Raw genomic sequence first — 17,650 nt, 5'->3', positions numbered from 1 at the left:
GACAAAGCCAAAGGCAGCGGTGACCGTGGCATCGCCCTTCCCGGGCGGGGGCTGCGCGGCTCCATTATGCCGCTCACAAGAGCCTCGTGTGTGCGACGGGGTGGGGAGGGGGAAGAATTTGGCTTTTCAGTGAGCTTATGCATGCCATTTAAAAAGCAGCCATCTGTTTTCACACGCCCAGCAGAAGGCAGCGGGTTCAGAGGGATGCGGGAAGGCTGCAGTTTGGCACAAAGAGCCATTTCAGGGAGGCTGCGCTGCTCTCGCGGTGGGCAGAGCTCCACTCCCTCCCTCCCGTGCCACTGAAACCCTCCTGCCTCCCTCCCATGCCACTGAAACCCTCCTGCCTGCCTCGGGAGCTTGTCCCCCTCACAGGTGTCAGTGTGGGGCTGACTGATGGCTCAGGAGCTGCCCCAGGACAGGACAAAGGGTTGTTTTCTGCCCCCACACCGTGAACACCCATTAACATTTCCCCGTTTCCCCCTTGCACAGGCGATCCACGAGCGAGATAGTCTGTGTGTCAGCCCCATCAGCCCACGGCCTGGGGGCTGTTCAGGTCTCTGTCAGTGTGGACAGGGCTCAGCTGGAGAGGACCTTGCAGTTTGAGTACATTGATGATCCCAAGGTGCAGCACATCGAACCCGAGTGGAGCATTGCCAGGTAACGCATGGATCTGACAGTGGGGCCTCAACAGCTCTCCTTGTCTGGGGCTTCTCTCTCAGCACACACTCAGGGCCTGTTTGGAAATTCTCATCCCACCCAGCATCCTGGATTTGTCAGGGCTGGGCATCTGTGGTGGTTGCATTTACCAAAAATCACAGTTCCCATAGTAGTTGTGATTCCCAAGGCAGTTCCAGCGCTCAGTCTGCACCCAGATTCTGGGAGCACAAATAAAGCCAAGATCGCTCCCATCTGCTGCAGAAGGGCACAATTGCTCATTAAAGGCTCCTTCTTGTAGTCCTGAAATAAAACAAAACCAGCAACCACGAAGAAAGGGAAAAGCTGATGTTAATCAAAATGTACTGTCAGCCCAGATTCACTGCTGGGAACGGGGTGGCTGCTGCTGTCACATCATCGTGACATTGTCACTGCTAAAAACCCTGGGCCACACTCATCCTGTGATTTTACTTTGATGGTTGTGCTCACAAGGGCTGTAACACAGCTATTCATATCAAATTCCAATTATTTTTTTTAAAATTGCCCTTGAAAGAGGTAAGTGTCTCGCAGGAGGTTCTGGAGATGCCTGCCTTCAGTCCAAATTTGGGATGGTGTCTGGTTTAGGAGGAGCTGGGTTGGATGGGGTGGTCAGGGCTGCTGACAGAGGGGGTCTGAGGGAGCAGCTGTGGAGGTGCTGGATCCGTGGGTGAATCTGGGCTGTGCTGCTCCAGTTAACACGTGAAGGGAGAGGGAAAGGCTTTGCTCAGGGCACTGGCTGTAGGAGAAGGGGGTACTCTGGCCCTGGGGGTTGTATCTCCCGTGGCCCTGATGGCTCTCCATCCCTCCCCTGCTCTGTGTGACAACTTGCTGTGTCTGCAGTCCAGAGGCAAGTGCACGTCAGTTCCTTCACTGCACGAGCCATTTATCATGGGCCTGGAAACCAGTGCTGTGTAAATCATTAAACACTACAACTAATTTATTGTCTTACGTGTTTAATCTCAGCTCCTTTGATTTCCTTGGTTCTTTATCCCGCTGCCTGGCAGTGTTTGAGGTGGGAAGGGGGGCAGCTGAGAGCAGAAAATCCAGGGACACCCCTCCCCAGTGACTCAGGAGTGGGTATAAATCCCCGCTGGTGCCTCAGGTGGCTGCAGAAAACATCTTTCTGAGCTCAACAAGCATCCTCCCTGTCAAGCCCAGGCTCTGTGCACAGCCCCAGCTCCATTAATCAGGTGTCTCCCTGTTCTCCACAGCGGGCACACGCCCCTGACTGTCACTGGCTCCAACCTGGACGTGATCCAGGAGCCGAGGATCCGCGTCAAGTACAATGGGAAGGAGTTTGTCAACGTAAGTAGGTGCTGTCAGCACAGTGCATCCCCTGCATCCCCCCCACCTGGCTGCAGGCACGTGGTTACTGGTGCCAGTGCTGTCTGTGGGGCCAGCCTTGCCATGGCACAAGCTGCCCTGGGGGTATTTCCCAAATTTACCCAAATATGGGGACACGCAGAAATGGGAAATTGCTTCCTCGGCAGCACGGTAACCAAGGAGTTTTCAGAGCTAGAAAGGAAGGATTTCATTTTAGATCATCTCCAACACCTCAAATTCTCTCTTGGGGCAGATAAACCTGTTACCTTCCTGAAATCCCCCTTTTGTCAGAGCCCCTGAGCCCTGAGATCTCTCCTAGCCCCAGCACCCAGCTCAGCTCTGCAGGCACGTTCTGATGGGAAGTCCAAGTGGAGCTGTCCCCATCATTCCCAGCTGCTCCACACTCCCCATTTTAGTCCTGTGCTTTCTGGAAAAGCCCAGAGCTGGACACTGACACTTCCCAGAGCTCTGAGGCTGCTTAGTTTAACTTAGTTTAGTCTATCCCTGGCCGCCTTCTATAAATAAACCTCCTGCTGCATCAGCTCTGGGCCTGATGAGCCTGTACCAGCCCAGGGAGGGCAGGAGGGAGGGGAACCTTCCTGGGCATGAGGCTCTGGTTGTTTTGGTGAGCTGAGTGTTACTTCTATGCCTCCTATCACCCTGATGTTCCCACAGCAAGGAGTTGGTAGCAGAGTTTGGGGTTGATCTGGAACGCCACCTCCTTCCCCTATCTGTATTTTTTCAGTCCATGAGTGAGAAACTGGAATGAATCCCCAGCTAAATGGGACCTAGGAGATCTTCTAGTGTGCTGCAAGTAAGAATTGTACCTCCAGGACCTCAGAAATTGTTTTGATCAAGTAAAACTGAAATATATTGTTTCTATGCAGTGATCTTTGTGACTGAATCTGTATTATCATGGAAAGGGCAAATCACTTAGCAGTCTTTTCCCATTCCTTTTCTCCCCCTCAAGACCTTTTTCATCTGAGCTCTTTTTAAAAAGACATCTAATTTCGTTGCTAGCACTTGCAGTTATAGTGCTACAAAAATAATTCTGAAGACACGAAATCGAGTGAAATTAAATCTTCCACTTAGGGAGGGAGGCCAAATGGTTGGGCTCTTGCTGCTTTACAAGGCAAGAGTCCCATAAATCAGCCATCTCCCTGCTCTGAGGGCTGGAGGAGCCGTGGGTGTCCTCAGCCTGGCAGGAGATGACCTTCACGTTACCTCCAGCCCACGAGTGTCAGATGATCGTTCCTTTCCCTCCCTGGCATTTGGGAGTTGCCTCTAACCACCCATTTGTAGCAGGGAGCAGATACTCCCTATGGAATTTCATAGGGAAGTGAGCTAGCATTGCCAGAGGGGATGGAACTGGAAAGAAAAGCAAAAAAAGGAATAAAGAGAAAGGAGAAAGGTCTGCTGTGCAAGCCACTCTTTTTGTGCTCACTCTCCATCCCTGCACCAGTGCCCTCGTGCTGGATGGAGGGGAAGCAACTTACCCCAAGCCGTGGTTATAACACATCACAGAACCACTAAGGTTGGGAAAAAAACCTCTGAGATCATCGAGCATCGAGCCCGGATTAAACATTTCCAGCCCAACCTGAATCCCCGCGACTTTCCAGAGGGAATTTAGGGAGTCAGAGCATCATTGTCCAGGTCAAGGGCAGGTTTTCCCTGTGCTGTGTCTCTCAGAGCAGCCCCTTCCCCTCAGGTGTGCAAGGTGGTGAACTCCACGGTGCTGCTGTGCCTCGCTCCCCCCCTCAGCCCCGAGTACCGGCCCGGCCTGGACGCCGTGGAGCGGCCGGACGAGTTCGGGTTCATCTTCAACAACGTGCAGGCCCTGCTGGTCTACAACGACACCAAGTTCATCTACTACCCCAACCCCACGTTTGAAATGCTGAGCCCCACCGGGGTGCTGGAGCAGAAGCCGGGCTCCCCCATCATCCTGAAGGTAAGGAGACCCCCCCCCCACCCGCCCACGCCATGGGAAGAAAAATATCCCAGATAGTGGATTTTATCCTTCCTCTGGAGAATGGGGTACACCAGGCAGAGTGCCGTTGTTTGCACAAGCTGAGGATGAGATGGAAACTGGAGGAATGGGCTGTATCTTTGTCAGTGTTCTCTCTGCTTGTCCCTAGGGCAGAAACCTGTGCCCACCTGCCCCGGGAGGAGCCAAGCTCAACTACACCGTGCTGATCGGGGAAACCCCCTGTGCTGTCACTGTCTCCGAGACCCAGCTGCTGTGTGAGCCCCCAAACCTCACTGGACAGCACAAAGTCATGGTGAGGGACCAAACTCTCCATCAGCATCCCTTTCCCTCCCTCCTTCCCATCCTTTCTGCTCCTCCTCCAGCTCCCTGACTCGCTTGGATGCTGAATGCAATGTCCTGTCCAAGGACTGGGAGGATTTTAGATCTTCATGGCTGTCTAATTGGAAGCTTAAAATATTGATGTGGATTAGCACAGAGAAACTTTGTCCTTCCCTGAGACTCACTTCCTGCTGTCAGAGCCTTCTAGAAGGAACAGATCTTTCCAGCAGTGCCTTTGGCACCGGGTACCATCCTTCCTCTGGATGAGGACGAGACCATTCCCAGTGTTCTCCCTCCTGTAGGGATCTCATCAGCCCATGTAGCCAGACCTTATCTGCTGAGTGGATGGAAAGGTTTTGTCTTTTCCCGCAGCAGAAGCCAGGAACATCTGAACACTGGAGTGGTTGGATCAACAACCTCATCCAGGGGAACAGTCGGTGCCTTCCTCTGCTTTGGTTTTGGGCATCGCTGCTTCCTCTGCTCCTCTCGCAAACCAAACACGCAGCTGCCGAAGTGCTTGAGTGGAGCCCAAATGAGATTGTAATTGTGATTTATTCCCCTTTAAGTTCAGCATCCAAAACATATTCAGATTATCACAGTGTGACTCCCAGAAGCACAACCTGGCTGAGAGCTGCTCGCATCTGTGGCCGGGGCACATCCAAGAAAAGCCTGTCCTGGCATTAACTCCAGCCTGTTTGCTCCACAGCTTTCACGTGGGGCTTTCTCTTCCCTTCTCTGCTCTCTCCTTCCAGTCACTCTGGTTTCTTGTCAGTGAAATTATCAGTGGGTTGCTAGTGTCCACGGTTTACAAAAGGGAGTTGAAAGCTTATAAAATGAAAGTCAAATGGAGCCATCAGATAATAAGAACAAAGCCCAGATAGTGAAGGGCTGGCACATTTATCATCACTTGAAGCCTCCCTGTATTCTCACACAAGCGGCACCCTCTGTGTTTGAAGGCAACTGGAGTTTTATATTCTTAAACAGGGGTGGTTCAGTGCTTCCCCAGGGATCTGTACGGCCCATGGGGTGGGAAGGACGGGGCCTTGGGGCAGGTGACACCCTGACTCTGCTGGTGACCTGAGCTGTGCTTCGTAGGTGCGTGTTGGTGGGGTCATCTTCTCCCCTGGCTCGGTGAGCATCATCTCAGACAGCCTCCTGACCCTGCCGGCCATCGTCAGCATCGCGGCCGGGGGCAGCCTGCTCCTCATCATCGTCATCATCGTCCTCATCGCCTACAAGCGCAAGTCCCGCGAGAACGACCTCACCCTCAAGAGGCTGCAGATGCAGATGGACAACCTGGAGTCCCGGGTGGCCCTGGAGTGCAAGGAGGGTGGGTACTGCCCGGGTGCTGCGGGTACTGCACTCTGGGTGCTGCGGCTCCGTTCTTGGGTTCCCGGTTTTCCCAGTCCCCCGGAGTTTGCAGCCAGGAGCGGGGTGGGTGTGTGTGCCCCTGCGGGGTTTGCCCTGCCCTGGGAGGGTGGGCAGCCACAAGTGTGTCAGCAGCAGACACAGCTCTGCTCCCTGATGTGCAGAGAATAGGATTAGAGCTTGATCCTGCTTAAGTGACACGCCTGGATCGCGTGGATCGCACGGCACGAGCCCCGGGGTGCCCAGCACGGCGTGTCCCCTTGTCTGATGGCTTTTTAGTGAGAGGCTTTGAAAAAGACACAGAGAGAGAGGGTGCAGAGGAGGTTCAGACCCCCAAGTAACACCACGTATCCCAAAAGCAAGGCAGGAGGGCTGAAAAGCTGGTCCAGTCCCTCCTCCAGGCTAGAAATACAAGCCCAGAGCAGTAACTGGGCTGAGGGGTAGGAAAAGCTCCTCAGGCTTTTGCTTCTGGGAGATTTTGTGTGTCATTTGGAGCAGTCACACCTGCTGATTGCAAGTTTCCACATGGAAAAGTCCTGTCCCTTGCAAGGAGGCAGCTGAGCCTGGTCCCCCCTGTGGTGAAGCCCAGGTGAAGGTGTTTTTTTGGGGGGTGCTGCTGTTGTTCCCTTCCACCTGGAAATGGGCTCAGTGAATCAAAATAAAATAAATAGAAAGCTGCAAATTTCACAGTGTGGCCCCTGTATGTAGAGAATATTGTGTTGGATTTGTTCAGCTGATTTCAAGGATAGCCTTGAAAGCACAGGGCAAAAAATGAGATATATTGAGGAGGAAATCCAGCTTTGGCATGACACAGCCCAGCTGGGGTACAGAGGCTTCACTGAGCCAGCATGTCACACTTTGGAGAGGGAACACGAGGAGACACATACAGCTGTATAACACATGATATTATGTTATGAGAGGAAAAATAAATTCCTTCCTGACCCCTGCAGCAGCTTGGATTTGATCTGCATCAGATTTGATTATTTTGGCAACTGTTGATAGAGGAGGGGAAGAAGAAGAAAGGAATGGGAGGCACCGAGTTATGAAAATAGATCCTTATTTCTCTCTGCAGCCTTTCAGGGTGTTTTAGGTGTGTGCACACAGGTGTGAACCGCATACAAATTAAGCAGCATCTTTGTTCTCAGCATCTGCTCTGTGCAGCGTGTGCTCTCCTGCTCTCAGGCTGACACAGAGCCTCCAAGAATGAGGGTCTGCCTGAGCTACGAGGCCAGGGCTCCTCTGAATCAGCTCCTGAGCTGACCCATTTATGGGGTACAGGGAGAGCAGGCAGCCAGCCCTCCCCAAAACCTTCTCCCTGTAAGCCTCAGCTCCCAGAGTTCACCTCTCTGTGTCCTGTTCTCCTCTCCTTGAACAGCTTTTGCAGAGCTGCAGACGGACATCAATGAGCTGACCAGTGACCTGGATCGCTCGGGGATCCCCTACCTGGACTATCGGACTTATGCCATGAGAGTCCTTTTCCCTGGCATCGAGGACCACCCTGTCCTGCGGGAGCTGGAGGTAACAAACAGCTGGAGGTAACAGCTCCAGCCCTTCCAAGTTTCCCTGAGCCCTCAGAGAAGCCAGTGGGAAACCCTGAAGCACCTTTATGCCTTCATAGCAAACCTTACTAGAGCCCCCGAGGTCAGTGGGGTGAGCCCAGAGTCCATTTTAGCTCAGGAGCTGCTGTTTTATCTCATCCCACGCTGCCTGTGGTTCCTTTTGGTTTCTCCCCCGTGGTTTTGCTTTATTTTTATTTTATGGGGTTTTATATTGCTCTAGGCCAGCAGCAAAGCATGTCAGAAAAGTTATGGGTGTGCTTTAATGTCCTCCTTAGTCCCCTTACGGCGCAGGGGAATGCTGTGTGCCTGGAGCATCCTTGGATCTTCCTGCCTGGAGCATCCTGCTGCTGTTCCATGGCGTGTCCACAGGAGGGCAAGCAGAATGCCCTGCCCAGGCATTCCGGCCTCTGAGCAAGCACTTCCATCTCCCTGGTTTTTCCACCAGGATGTGTAAATACGGATCAAAGATTTTCACTGAGGGTACAGAAAAACTGGGAACGTACAAGGGTCCATCAGGTCACCTCACAGATGGGCCCTGCTCACCTGGGAGAGGGCCCAAAAAGTGATGGTGCTTCGAGAAACAGCTGCCACTCAGGAAGGGGCTGCCATCCTTCCCATGGGGTAGGACTGCCATCCTTCCCATGGGATGGGACTGCCATCCTTCCCGTGGGATGGGACTGCCATCCTTCCCATGGGGTAGGACTGCCATCCTTCCCATGGGATGGGACTGCCATCCTCCCCATGGGGTGCCCAGAGGTACCAGGCTCAGCGCTGCCTCTCAGAGACTGGGATTGCTCCAGTAAATCCTGCAGTCCTGTTGCCTTCACACAGCCCAGGGGTTGGATGTAGGAGGAAGGAGTCGTGGTTGCTCCTGCTCCACGGGGCTGCACTGCTTTTCCAGGCAGCCCTAATGCCTCCATTTAGATTCCAGTGGGCCACCAGCACCGAGCAGTTGCTGTGGTGTTGATAAAACAGAACCAGCTTCTCCCAGCCCATTCCTGTGCCCTGAGTTTTCCAGCTCCATGCATTCTGTTTGCTGTTTGAATTGCCAACTAAGCTGATGCTCTAGCAAACAAATATGAATGCTTTTTGTTTTACTTGTGAAAAACAGAATTGCAGAAGTGATAAATGTGTTGCCAATTACACAGTTGCTTAATTATGTAACGTTAGTAAAACCAATACATAAGTCTCCAAGATGTTTGGTAAAGAGTTGCTTCATGTAGTTCATCATTTTCACTTGTAATGAATTACTTGAATCCACAACTGGCTGAAAGCCTCAATTAATTTTTTACACTTGTCCCATAATAAAGCAATAGCCTAAATTAGTATTTAATTTACTTACAAGAGTGTCACTTTTTGTGCAGAACAAGCAGAACTGTGTGTCATTTATAGGGCCGTTAGCCCCAAAGCAGCAGCTTTATGGTGTGCAGAGAGTGCAGCTCAGAGCAAGGATTGAGGGGAGCTGTGCTGAGGGAGGACAGGAAGGGTGATGTGTGCTCAGGATGGACCAGGGACCATGTTCAGGGATGCTCAGACTCTGAGAGATGGGGTGCTGGCTTTTGCACCCAGGGTTAGACATTACTGTGTACAGTTCTGTTGCCCCCACATAAGGAGGACATGGAACTGTTGGAGCAAGTCCAGAGAAGGGCATAAAGCTTAAGGGGACTGGAGCACCTGCCCTACAGAGACAGGCTGAGAGTGTTGGGGCTGCTCAGCCTGGAGAAGAGAAGGTTGTGAGGAGACCTCATAGCACCTTCCAGGATCTGAAGGAGCTGGAGATGGACTCTGCATCAGGAACTGGAGTCACAGGACGGGGGGAATGTGTTCAAACTGAAAGAGAGCAGGTTTAGATCAGATGTTGGGAAGAAACTGTTCCCTGTGAGGGTGGTGAGGCCCTGGAAGAGGTTGCCCAGAGAGATTGTTGACTCCCCATCCCTGGAAGTGTTCAAGGCCAGGCTGGACAGGGCTTGGAGCAACCTGATCTGGTGGAAGGTGTTCCTGCCCATGGCAGGGGGTTGGAATGAGATGGGCTTTAAGGTCCCTCCCTACGCAAGCCATTCTTTGGTTCCATGGTTGACCCCCAGAGTGCTGGCAGGGTGATGCAGGGCTGCCCTCCAGCCCCTCGCTGATGGACACGCTCTCCTTCCACTGCAGGTCCAAGGGAACGGGCAGCAGAGCGTGGAGAAGGCCTTGAAGCTCTTTGCTCAGCTGATCAACAACAAAGTCTTCCTGCTGACCTTCATCCGGACGCTGGAGCTGCAGCGCAGCTTCTCCATGCGCGACCGCGGCAACGTGGCCTCGCTCATCATGACGGGGCTGCAGGGCAAGCTGGAGTACGCCACGGACGTGCTGAAGCAGCTGCTCTCCGACCTCATCGAGAAGAACCTGGAAAACAAGAACCATCCCAAGCTGCTCCTGCGCAGGTGAGGTCGGGGACAGCCCCCCCAGGCTGGCGCAGCCACGCTGCTGGTGGCGTCGGAAGGAGTTTTGGGCATTGGGAGGAGTTTCTTCGTGGAAAGGGTTGTCGAGCTTTGGAAGGGGGTGCCCAGGGAGGTGGTGGAGTCACCACCCCTGGAGGTGTTGAAGCAATGACTGGATGTGGCACTCCATGCTCCGGGCTGGGGGACAAGGTGGGGATTGGTCACAGGTTGGACTCAGTGGTCTTGGAGGTCTTTGCCAACCTCAATGATTCTGTGATCCAAGGGCTCTGTGGGTGCAGGGTGCTGGTGTTGGAAAGAAAATATAGCTCTGCGTGGAGGACTTCCATACATTTCCTCACCTGTCTCCAGCTCTCTGTGATTTCACAGATGGCTGAACAGGGTCCCAGACTGGATCCTCCAGGTCTCTCGGGGTGGAGAGCAGCATTTGTGTTCCACAGCTGGGCAAAGAGCTCCAGAGTGGATTAAGCGACTCACCCAAGGCTGTGCTGGGAAATGGCAGAAAGAAAAGAGGAAAAAAATGGTGTATTAATGTAGGGCAGATGAGCAGCCACAAGTAAAAGGCTCCCCCCATTCTCCATGTCATGAGCCACCCCTGTCCCACGTCCCTGTGGGCCCTGGCTGTGCTGCAGAGCCTGGCTTGGCCACAGCTGCCCATGGGCTGTGCCTGGGGCTCTGTTGGAATCGCACTGGAGTGAGAGGATGAAGGGGAGGGGAGGATTTCACATCTCCAGGAAAATTTCAGGGATTCCTCCAGCCACAATGAATATACTTGACAGGAAATTGCTTTAAATCTGGCTGTGTTTGCGGAGGCAATAACTCATCTCGGGGAAGGGAAGCCGTCTTAATTTCCCCCGTGGTTTGACGAGTCGCTGGGAAGGCGTCTTCTGCCTCTGCCATCAATAATGACTGCTCGTGGAGCTCCAGAAAACACAGGGATGGTGATGAGAGCTGAGCCCCCTCCTGCCTGAATTACCCAGCAAAGAACCAGGGCTGTCTGTCCTGTGCCAGGGTTTACCCATTTCGCAGGGAACTTGACAGGGGGTCTTCCCAGGGATGAGGCATCTACCACCCCTCTGGGCAATTTGGGCCAGGCTTTCACCACCCTCATCATAAAAATTTCTGCTTTATATCTAGTCTGATTCCACCCCCTTTTAGTTTAAAAGCTTTACCCCTTGTCCTTTTACTCCAGATCCCATTAAATCCATGGCTGGAGCCCTGATCCAGCCCTGTGCCCGGGTGTTGATGCACAAAGCAACAGTCAGAGAATGTCTTGCTGTGACTTAATAAGGAGTGATCAGCCACAAAGTGAAATACATCTTTTTAAAATTTTTTGAGCTCTCTGGTGGCAGCAGTTGATAACTGACACTCAGCTCTTTCCCTCTTTCTTCCTCGTTTTTCCCCTCTCTCTTTCTTCCACGACTGCCCCTCACGGGAGACAGCAAGAAAGTTGACGTTAAATCAAACAGCTGCTCTGGTTGCTGGCACTGAGCAGAGCACATGGCAGTTTGGAGACCTAGATAGAGCAGGGAAAATTAATAAAATACATATTTATTTTTTGGGTTCTCTCTCAGCTCAGCTTTGTTTAGGTTTGTTTTCTTCCCAGTGCCTCAGAAAGTCAGCGGAGCGGCCGAGGCGCTGGGTGCTGGCATCCAAAGATTCCTTTGGAAAGTCGCCTCTGGATTGTGCTTTTCGTTATGTGGTTGGTGTGAGAAGGGTTTTCTCCAAGTCTAGGGGTCCTCTGCTGCCATGTTAATCCCCAGGAGTTTATTTTTTAGTTTTAGAGCAGATCTCTACCAGCATTCAGAGACCTGCGATGGTGCGGAGCGACACCAGCCAGGGGCAGCACAAAGCCCTGCAGAAGATTTTGGGGTTCACAGACCCCTCCATGTGTAGCAGAGAGAAAGAGAGGCCAGGCCTTGGGGTGGCAGGCAGAGTTTGGGGGATGGCTCACCCAGCCATCCCTTTTCCAAGGCAGAGGATGCAGGAATGCTCTATAAAGCTGTTCCCAGCAGCAGTGGAGCTTCTGAGCTGCCCCTTTCCCCAGCCAGTGCAGGACAGTGATGATTAACTCAATTGCTGGCTGTCCCTGATGCTCTGCAAATATCTCACAGTGTCAGACTGTGTTGAGATGAGATTCAGTGCTTGAGGGTAAAGGAGAAATGGGATTTGACAGAGATGCTCCGAGGTGTTTCTTTATGCTGTTCCATTCAGCTGATCATGTATTTCTGATAAAGAAATAAAAGGAAACAGCTAGACATGGAGTATGCAATGCCATTCTCCCATGCAATATGCCCCAACTTCTCTGTCACTCCATATTTCAGTTATTTTTATGGAGCTGGTGTCAGGCCCTGAGCAGTCCACAGGGACAGGGCACAGCATTGCTTCACTGGGAGGGCTAATTGTGAGACTTGCTAATTCTTAATTTAATATTCTATTAAAAAAGTGGTTTATTAAATTAATATTCACCATCAAGCCCCGAATGTGCTGTTTTCTGAGCTTTCCACCTGTTCTTAAGTTTGTGTCACTGCCTCTCCATTTTTCTGTGGCTGTTTGGAAGTGTGTTAGTGCCTCTCCTCTTTAATTGGGTGCCCGAAATATTTCAAACAGGAGAATAACGTGTGTGTCAATTTGTAGCATGAATTTTTAGGCAGTTAATCAATTCAGGCTTAAATTCTTTGGGGACCTGCAGACATTTTCACAAATTCCTGGCAGATGTTGCCATCCTAAGAGATGATGGATAATGTGACCCCAGGTCTGTTGGCCGACTGGTGTCAGTTGTTGTCTGCTGAAACCTCTGGCTCCTCTTTATTCTTGATCTTGCTTGGCTTTGGGATCAGGCCCTGGTGCTTCTGTAGTGTGTGTTTTTAATTCCAAGCATTTGGAATGCTGTGTGGATTAATAGCAAGAGGCAGTCCCTAATTCAAGGCTGATGGGGAAGAGTGGGGAAATTGGGTGTGGAGTGGGATGGTGACTGCCTCCAGGTCAGGGAGGAGGTCACCTGGTTCATGGTGAGGGCAGAGGGAGCACGGTGCCCAGAGGAAAGGATGCTGCAGAGAGCAGGGTATTGGGTTCATCCCTCTTTGCTTGCTGGAATTTGGACCAGATCCTGGTGTCAGATGTGGCTGAGGGGAAGGTTGGTGGTGCTGGGCCAGGCTGGCCAGGGTCCTGCTCACAGCTGGCCAGGCTGCAGCACAGCAGCTCTTCCCTGCATGGGTTGGGGACTGTGAGACTCCCTGCCACCCCCACAGCCATCCTGTCCCGGGAAAAGGGACTGCGGTGCTTTAAGGAGAGTCTCTGGGTCCCGCAGAGCAGGCATTAAAAACTATCATTAGGAGCCATTGTATTTAAATTAGAGATAATCTCGGGCACAATGTGGGGAGAGGACACTGGGTGGGACTGGGGAGAAAGCTGCAATTTCCCCGCCATTGTCACTCTGCTGTCCCTGATTGCCAGGAACTGCCGCAAATCCCAGTGATTTACTGAGCCAGGCTGTAATTTGCACCACGTGCAAGGAGCTGAGTGTCACCAGACTCCCTGTCACCAGCCCCATCAGGGCTGTCACGGGCTGTCAGCTGGGCAAGCTGCTGTCAGCTCCGTGCAGGGAGGGGGGACAGTGCTGGCCACATCCTGCTGCTCTGGAATCCTGGTCCTGAGCACCACGGAGCTGTGCCAGGCTCTGGGTGTAATGTGTGTCCTCCTGGTTTCCCCCCAGGACCGAGTCGGTGGCTGAGAAGATGCTGACAAACTGGTTTGCCTTCCTCCTCCACAAGTTCCTCAAGGTAAGGAGGGATGGAGCACAGACCCGCCCTGTCACTGTGCTGTCTCACCCACCTGCCATCCCTGGGGGGGCAGGATCTGGGCATGAAACTCTTCCATCAGACTCCAAGTTAAAAGGTGTAGTAGCAAGGCAGGGGAGGTGGAAATTTGTTGGAGGTGCCAACACCTGAGGCTGCTGCTCCATGGTCACAGCCTTCCTCAGAGCCCTCAGTTCTCCTGGTGTTATTCCCATGCTACGGAGTTTCTCTTACAGCTCTTTATACTTAGGAGAAATTCTCACATCTCCCAAGCTTCCATATTTTTTAACTTAATTTGTGGTTTTGGAAACCCTGCAGAATTTGCTTGGTGGGAGCGAACAACGCCATCAAGATATCAAATTCCGTTTTTTTACAGCCACATAGATTCAAGAGGGCTTTACCCTGCCAAAGGCAACAAACCCGTGGAGCAGTGGAGCTCATGGGGTTGGCTGTCCTCTCCAGGAGCTGCTGGGGGCCAAACCTGGGTTGTACATGTGCTGAGGAGTGAGTGGGACCATGTCTCTACTGGGAGGAATCACGTGCCAAACCCATGTGCAGGCCAGTGGCCCCAGAGGAGAGGCACCATCACCTCTGTGTCAGCTCTTCTGTCCCTCTCTCGTGCAGGAATGTGCTGGAGAGCCACTCTTCATGCTCTACTGTGCCATCAAGCAGCAGATGGAGAAAGGCCCCATTGATGCCATCACAGGAGAAGCCCGTTACTCCCTCAGTGAGGACAAGCTCATCCGGCAGCAGATCGAGTACAAGACTCTGGTGAGTGATGCTGGAGGAGCTGCCAGGGAATCACTGCTGTCCCTCCCCTGTGAGCTCTGCTGACCTTGTGATTGGGACACTTCGGTGGGGCCTGAGTGCTGTCAGTGCAATAAAAACCTGTGTCCAAGTCAGGTGCATCCCTAATTTTCTGGTGTAAATAACCTGAGCCATGCCTTTGGAAAGGCAGGTCTGAGGGGAATGTTTTATCTCCCTTGGGCATTGAATGTGGACATCCAGGACTCCCATCTTAAAAATAATGATATAAATATACTTGATGCAATAGCAGTTAGGGCTGCAGTGGGGTTTTTTTAATGAGAAAAGGCTGTTGTGACACGGGGTTACATTTCTCCTGAGTGCTCATCCCTCAGAGCATGGTGTGTTTCTCCTTCTCTTCCAGATCCTAAACTGTGTGAACCCAGATAATGAGAACAGTCCAGAGATCCCCGTGAAGGTGCTGAACTGTGACACCATCACCCAAGTCAAGGAGAAGATCCTCGATGCCGTGTACAAAAACGTCCCGTATTCCCAAAGACCAAGGGCTGTGGACATGGATTTGGGTAGGAGCTTCCCTCCCTGATAGGAGGGGGGTGATCAGAGAGGCTGACTGGGGATTCTTGGTGGGTTTTGCAGAGCTTGGCCCCCCTCTGACCGTGGTGTGTGCCTGGTTTTTGCCTCTCCCACAGAGTGGCGGCAGGGCCGGATCGCCCGCGTGGTCCTGCAGGATGAAGACATCACCACCAAGATCGAGGGAGACTGGAAGCGCCTGAACACCTTGATGCACTATCAGGTAGGGAAGCAGCCCCAGCTGACAGAAAGCAGCTCCCAGAAAGCTGCCAGGAGGAAGGAAAGAAAAGCAGGACGTTGATTCCCAAGCGTCTCGTCTGCCGAGACAGACAGGGAGGTCACGTTTGTGTGATAAACCAGAAGGGTTCAATGTGCTTCTGCATTAGGTGGGAAAGTAACCTTGACATGGATCTCAAAGGAACCAGCAGGGTTGAAAATTGGCTAAATTAAACCTGCCAGCCGTGGGAGGGAGACGGAGGGAGCAGTGGTGAGGGCTGAGCTGCCACTGCTGGGCATGTGGGGCCAGGGAAGGGGTGACAAGGGGGGCTCAGGTCGTTGGGTGGGGAGTCTGAGACAACCAGGAGTGCAGCAGGGGAGGAGGGGGAGTCTCTGCCTTCCCTCAGAGCTTTGCAAACGCCACTGGTCTGATGCAAAGCACAAACTGTAGCAGCAGCTTCTCTCTCATACTCATGTTCCTCCTGTGTGTTGACTTTGGGGCATTTTGCAAGGAGTGAAAAAGGGAAAGGGAGCAAATAATTCAAATGCTGTCACAGGGAGGGCCGAGGGAGTGCTGGGAGGGGGTACAGGATGAGACCAGGTCAACAAAAGGGGGATTTCAAGAGCTCCTTCCTGACATCAAACCTCTTAAATCCCCAAGTCAGGTTTCAGGAGGTTTGTCACTGAAGTCACATAAAGTGAAGCCAGGCAGGGAAGATGCTCAGTCGTGTATCAGACGGGGTGGGTGAGGTGGCCTAAGGAATTGTTGCCATCTTTAACTTCTGGGCACGGCAGTGCCTGTTGGAAAGGGCTCCTTGCACTGTGAAAGAGGTAAAGAGGGGGCTGAAGAAGGTTTGGTTTCAGGGAATCAAAGGCTTTTCCTCAAAGCCTGTCTGCAGCAGAGGATAACTGCATTAATTGGGACCCGTAACCTACTCCTGTCCATCACTCCCTCCCCAGAAGTGTTTAGTATTTAATCTGGCATCTTTCCCTGTTTATACACCATCTCCAGTCCATCAGCCTGACTCACGCTGTGTGAGTTGAATGGGAGCCAGTATTGACAGGAGCCATGTAATCAGGGAGCGAGGCAGGAGAATGGCATAAATATGCACCGTGCATGTTAAAGAGAACCTTGAGGGTCAACTTTGGCGAGCAGCCCCCAGGATTTAAACACAGATCGCCGTAAAAATGTCACAGGAGTTGTGCAGATTAATTCCATTGTTCCTAAAATCTGTTTTACCTGACAGTTGCAAGGGATTAACCAACATGCAGGGAAGCAGCGAGACTTTATTATGCCTTGATCTTTAAAAGTCATCGTGAGGAAGTCACAAGTGAAAGCTGTGCTTGTCTGATGTGTGGTGGATGCTTGGGGGAGGGAGCACTTTCATTTTAGTGCCTGTGGGAAAAGCTGAGCCACAAGCTTACCCTTAAAATAAACAAAACCCTTGGAGCACTCGAGATGCTGCAGCTCTTCCTGCCATTTGAATGTCAGCTGTGCTCTGGAAGAAAGGAGAAGTTTGCTACCAAACATCTAACCAGGTAGATGCCACGTGTCTTCTTGCTCTGGCCCGAGCTCTGCACAGCCCAACTGAGCTGTTTCACTCATTAAAAAGGAGCCAGCTTCTCTTCACTGCAGCAGAAATCTTGTCAAGGCAAGGCTTTTGCCAAAAACAAACAGCAATATATATATATATATATATATATATATATATATTTGCTATTCCTACCAGGTTGTGGTTTTTTTTTTTCCTTTTTTCTGTTGGAGCAATAAATGTTTTTATTAGGTATCAAAAATACAGATGCTCCAGGACTACACAGTAAAACAAATACGTGGGCAAAGGCACAGCTTAAAGAGGGTATAAAATCATTTGAGTTCCAAGTGCTGCTGTCTCACCATTTAACAAGAATGTTACCCATGAAACAGGTGTGGTTCAAGCCATTAAAATATATGGAGATTTCCAGAGGACTTGTGAAGATGATTTCTAAATTTCTGGGGGAAAAAAAAATGAAAGCTTGCTCTCTAAAGCTCTGCCCATCTTTTATTCAGAGCTGTCTTGTCTTTAATCTGATCTGAAGGCAAAGGGATCTCTGGGTTTGCACGTGGAGGTTGGAGATGCACAGCCCATGTTTCCATCCAGGTGTGTCTCTTGGAGAGGTGCTCTCACCTGGGAGGCTCCAGGACACCCCTGGACCTCCCAGCCCTGCCCTGCTCCTGATTCCTGGGATCCCTTCGCTCCTCAGCCCCATTCCCTGCATCTCCAGGGCTCCAAACCACCCTCCTTCCTCCCTGTGCCCTGAGGGCTCTGCAGAGGGCAGTTATTTAACTCCAAGAGTTTCTCAGCTCCACCCCTGGCTGCTGGATTTGACACTATTACATTTGTTTTCTACATTAGAATGACGAAAATATAATAACTGATCAAATGGATTTTTCACGGGAAGCCTTTGCATACAACACCAAATTGGATTTAAAGAGAAATATTCATCTTTCTAATATTTTTCAACCACTTTATAAAATTATGCAGTGAATTGTACACCTGCTGCTTATTTCTTCATTTATAAAAATAGATGTATGGCTTAAATAGGTGTAATTCTTTGTTAAACTCTCTGGAGCTTTTG

General features: G+C 51.6%; 1 protein-coding gene across 4 annotated transcripts in view; it reads left to right on the top strand.

Moving 5' to 3' along the window:
• Positions 1–17,650, top strand: part of PLXNA2 (plexin A2) — a 174,304-nt gene that overhangs the window by 140,428 nt on the left and 16,226 nt on the right. For all 4 annotated transcript variants that reach the window (XM_032710524.1, XM_032710522.1, XM_032710523.1 and 1 more), the window contains exons 16-26: positions 490–657; positions 1,905–1,998; positions 3,725–3,964; positions 4,152–4,295; positions 5,417–5,651; positions 7,065–7,207; positions 9,403–9,671; positions 13,402–13,468; positions 14,108–14,254; positions 14,652–14,811; positions 14,938–15,041. In XM_032710524.1, coding sequence (XP_032566415.1) covers positions 490–657; positions 1,905–1,998; positions 3,725–3,964; positions 4,152–4,295; positions 5,417–5,651; positions 7,065–7,207; positions 9,403–9,671; positions 13,402–13,468; positions 14,108–14,254; positions 14,652–14,811; positions 14,938–15,041 — 1,771 coding nt within the window. The remainder of the gene's footprint in view (positions 1–489; positions 658–1,904; positions 1,999–3,724; positions 3,965–4,151; positions 4,296–5,416; positions 5,652–7,064; positions 7,208–9,402; positions 9,672–13,401; positions 13,469–14,107; positions 14,255–14,651; positions 14,812–14,937; positions 15,042–17,650) is intronic.

Source organism: Chiroxiphia lanceolata, chromosome 25 (genome assembly GCF_009829145.1).
Source record: "Chiroxiphia lanceolata isolate bChiLan1 chromosome 25, bChiLan1.pri, whole genome shotgun sequence".
NCBI lineage: Eukaryota > Metazoa > Chordata > Aves > Passeriformes > Pipridae > Chiroxiphia > Chiroxiphia lanceolata.
The sequence above is the reverse complement of the archived record's forward strand: the minus strand, read 5'-3'. Positions and strand labels throughout refer to the sequence as shown.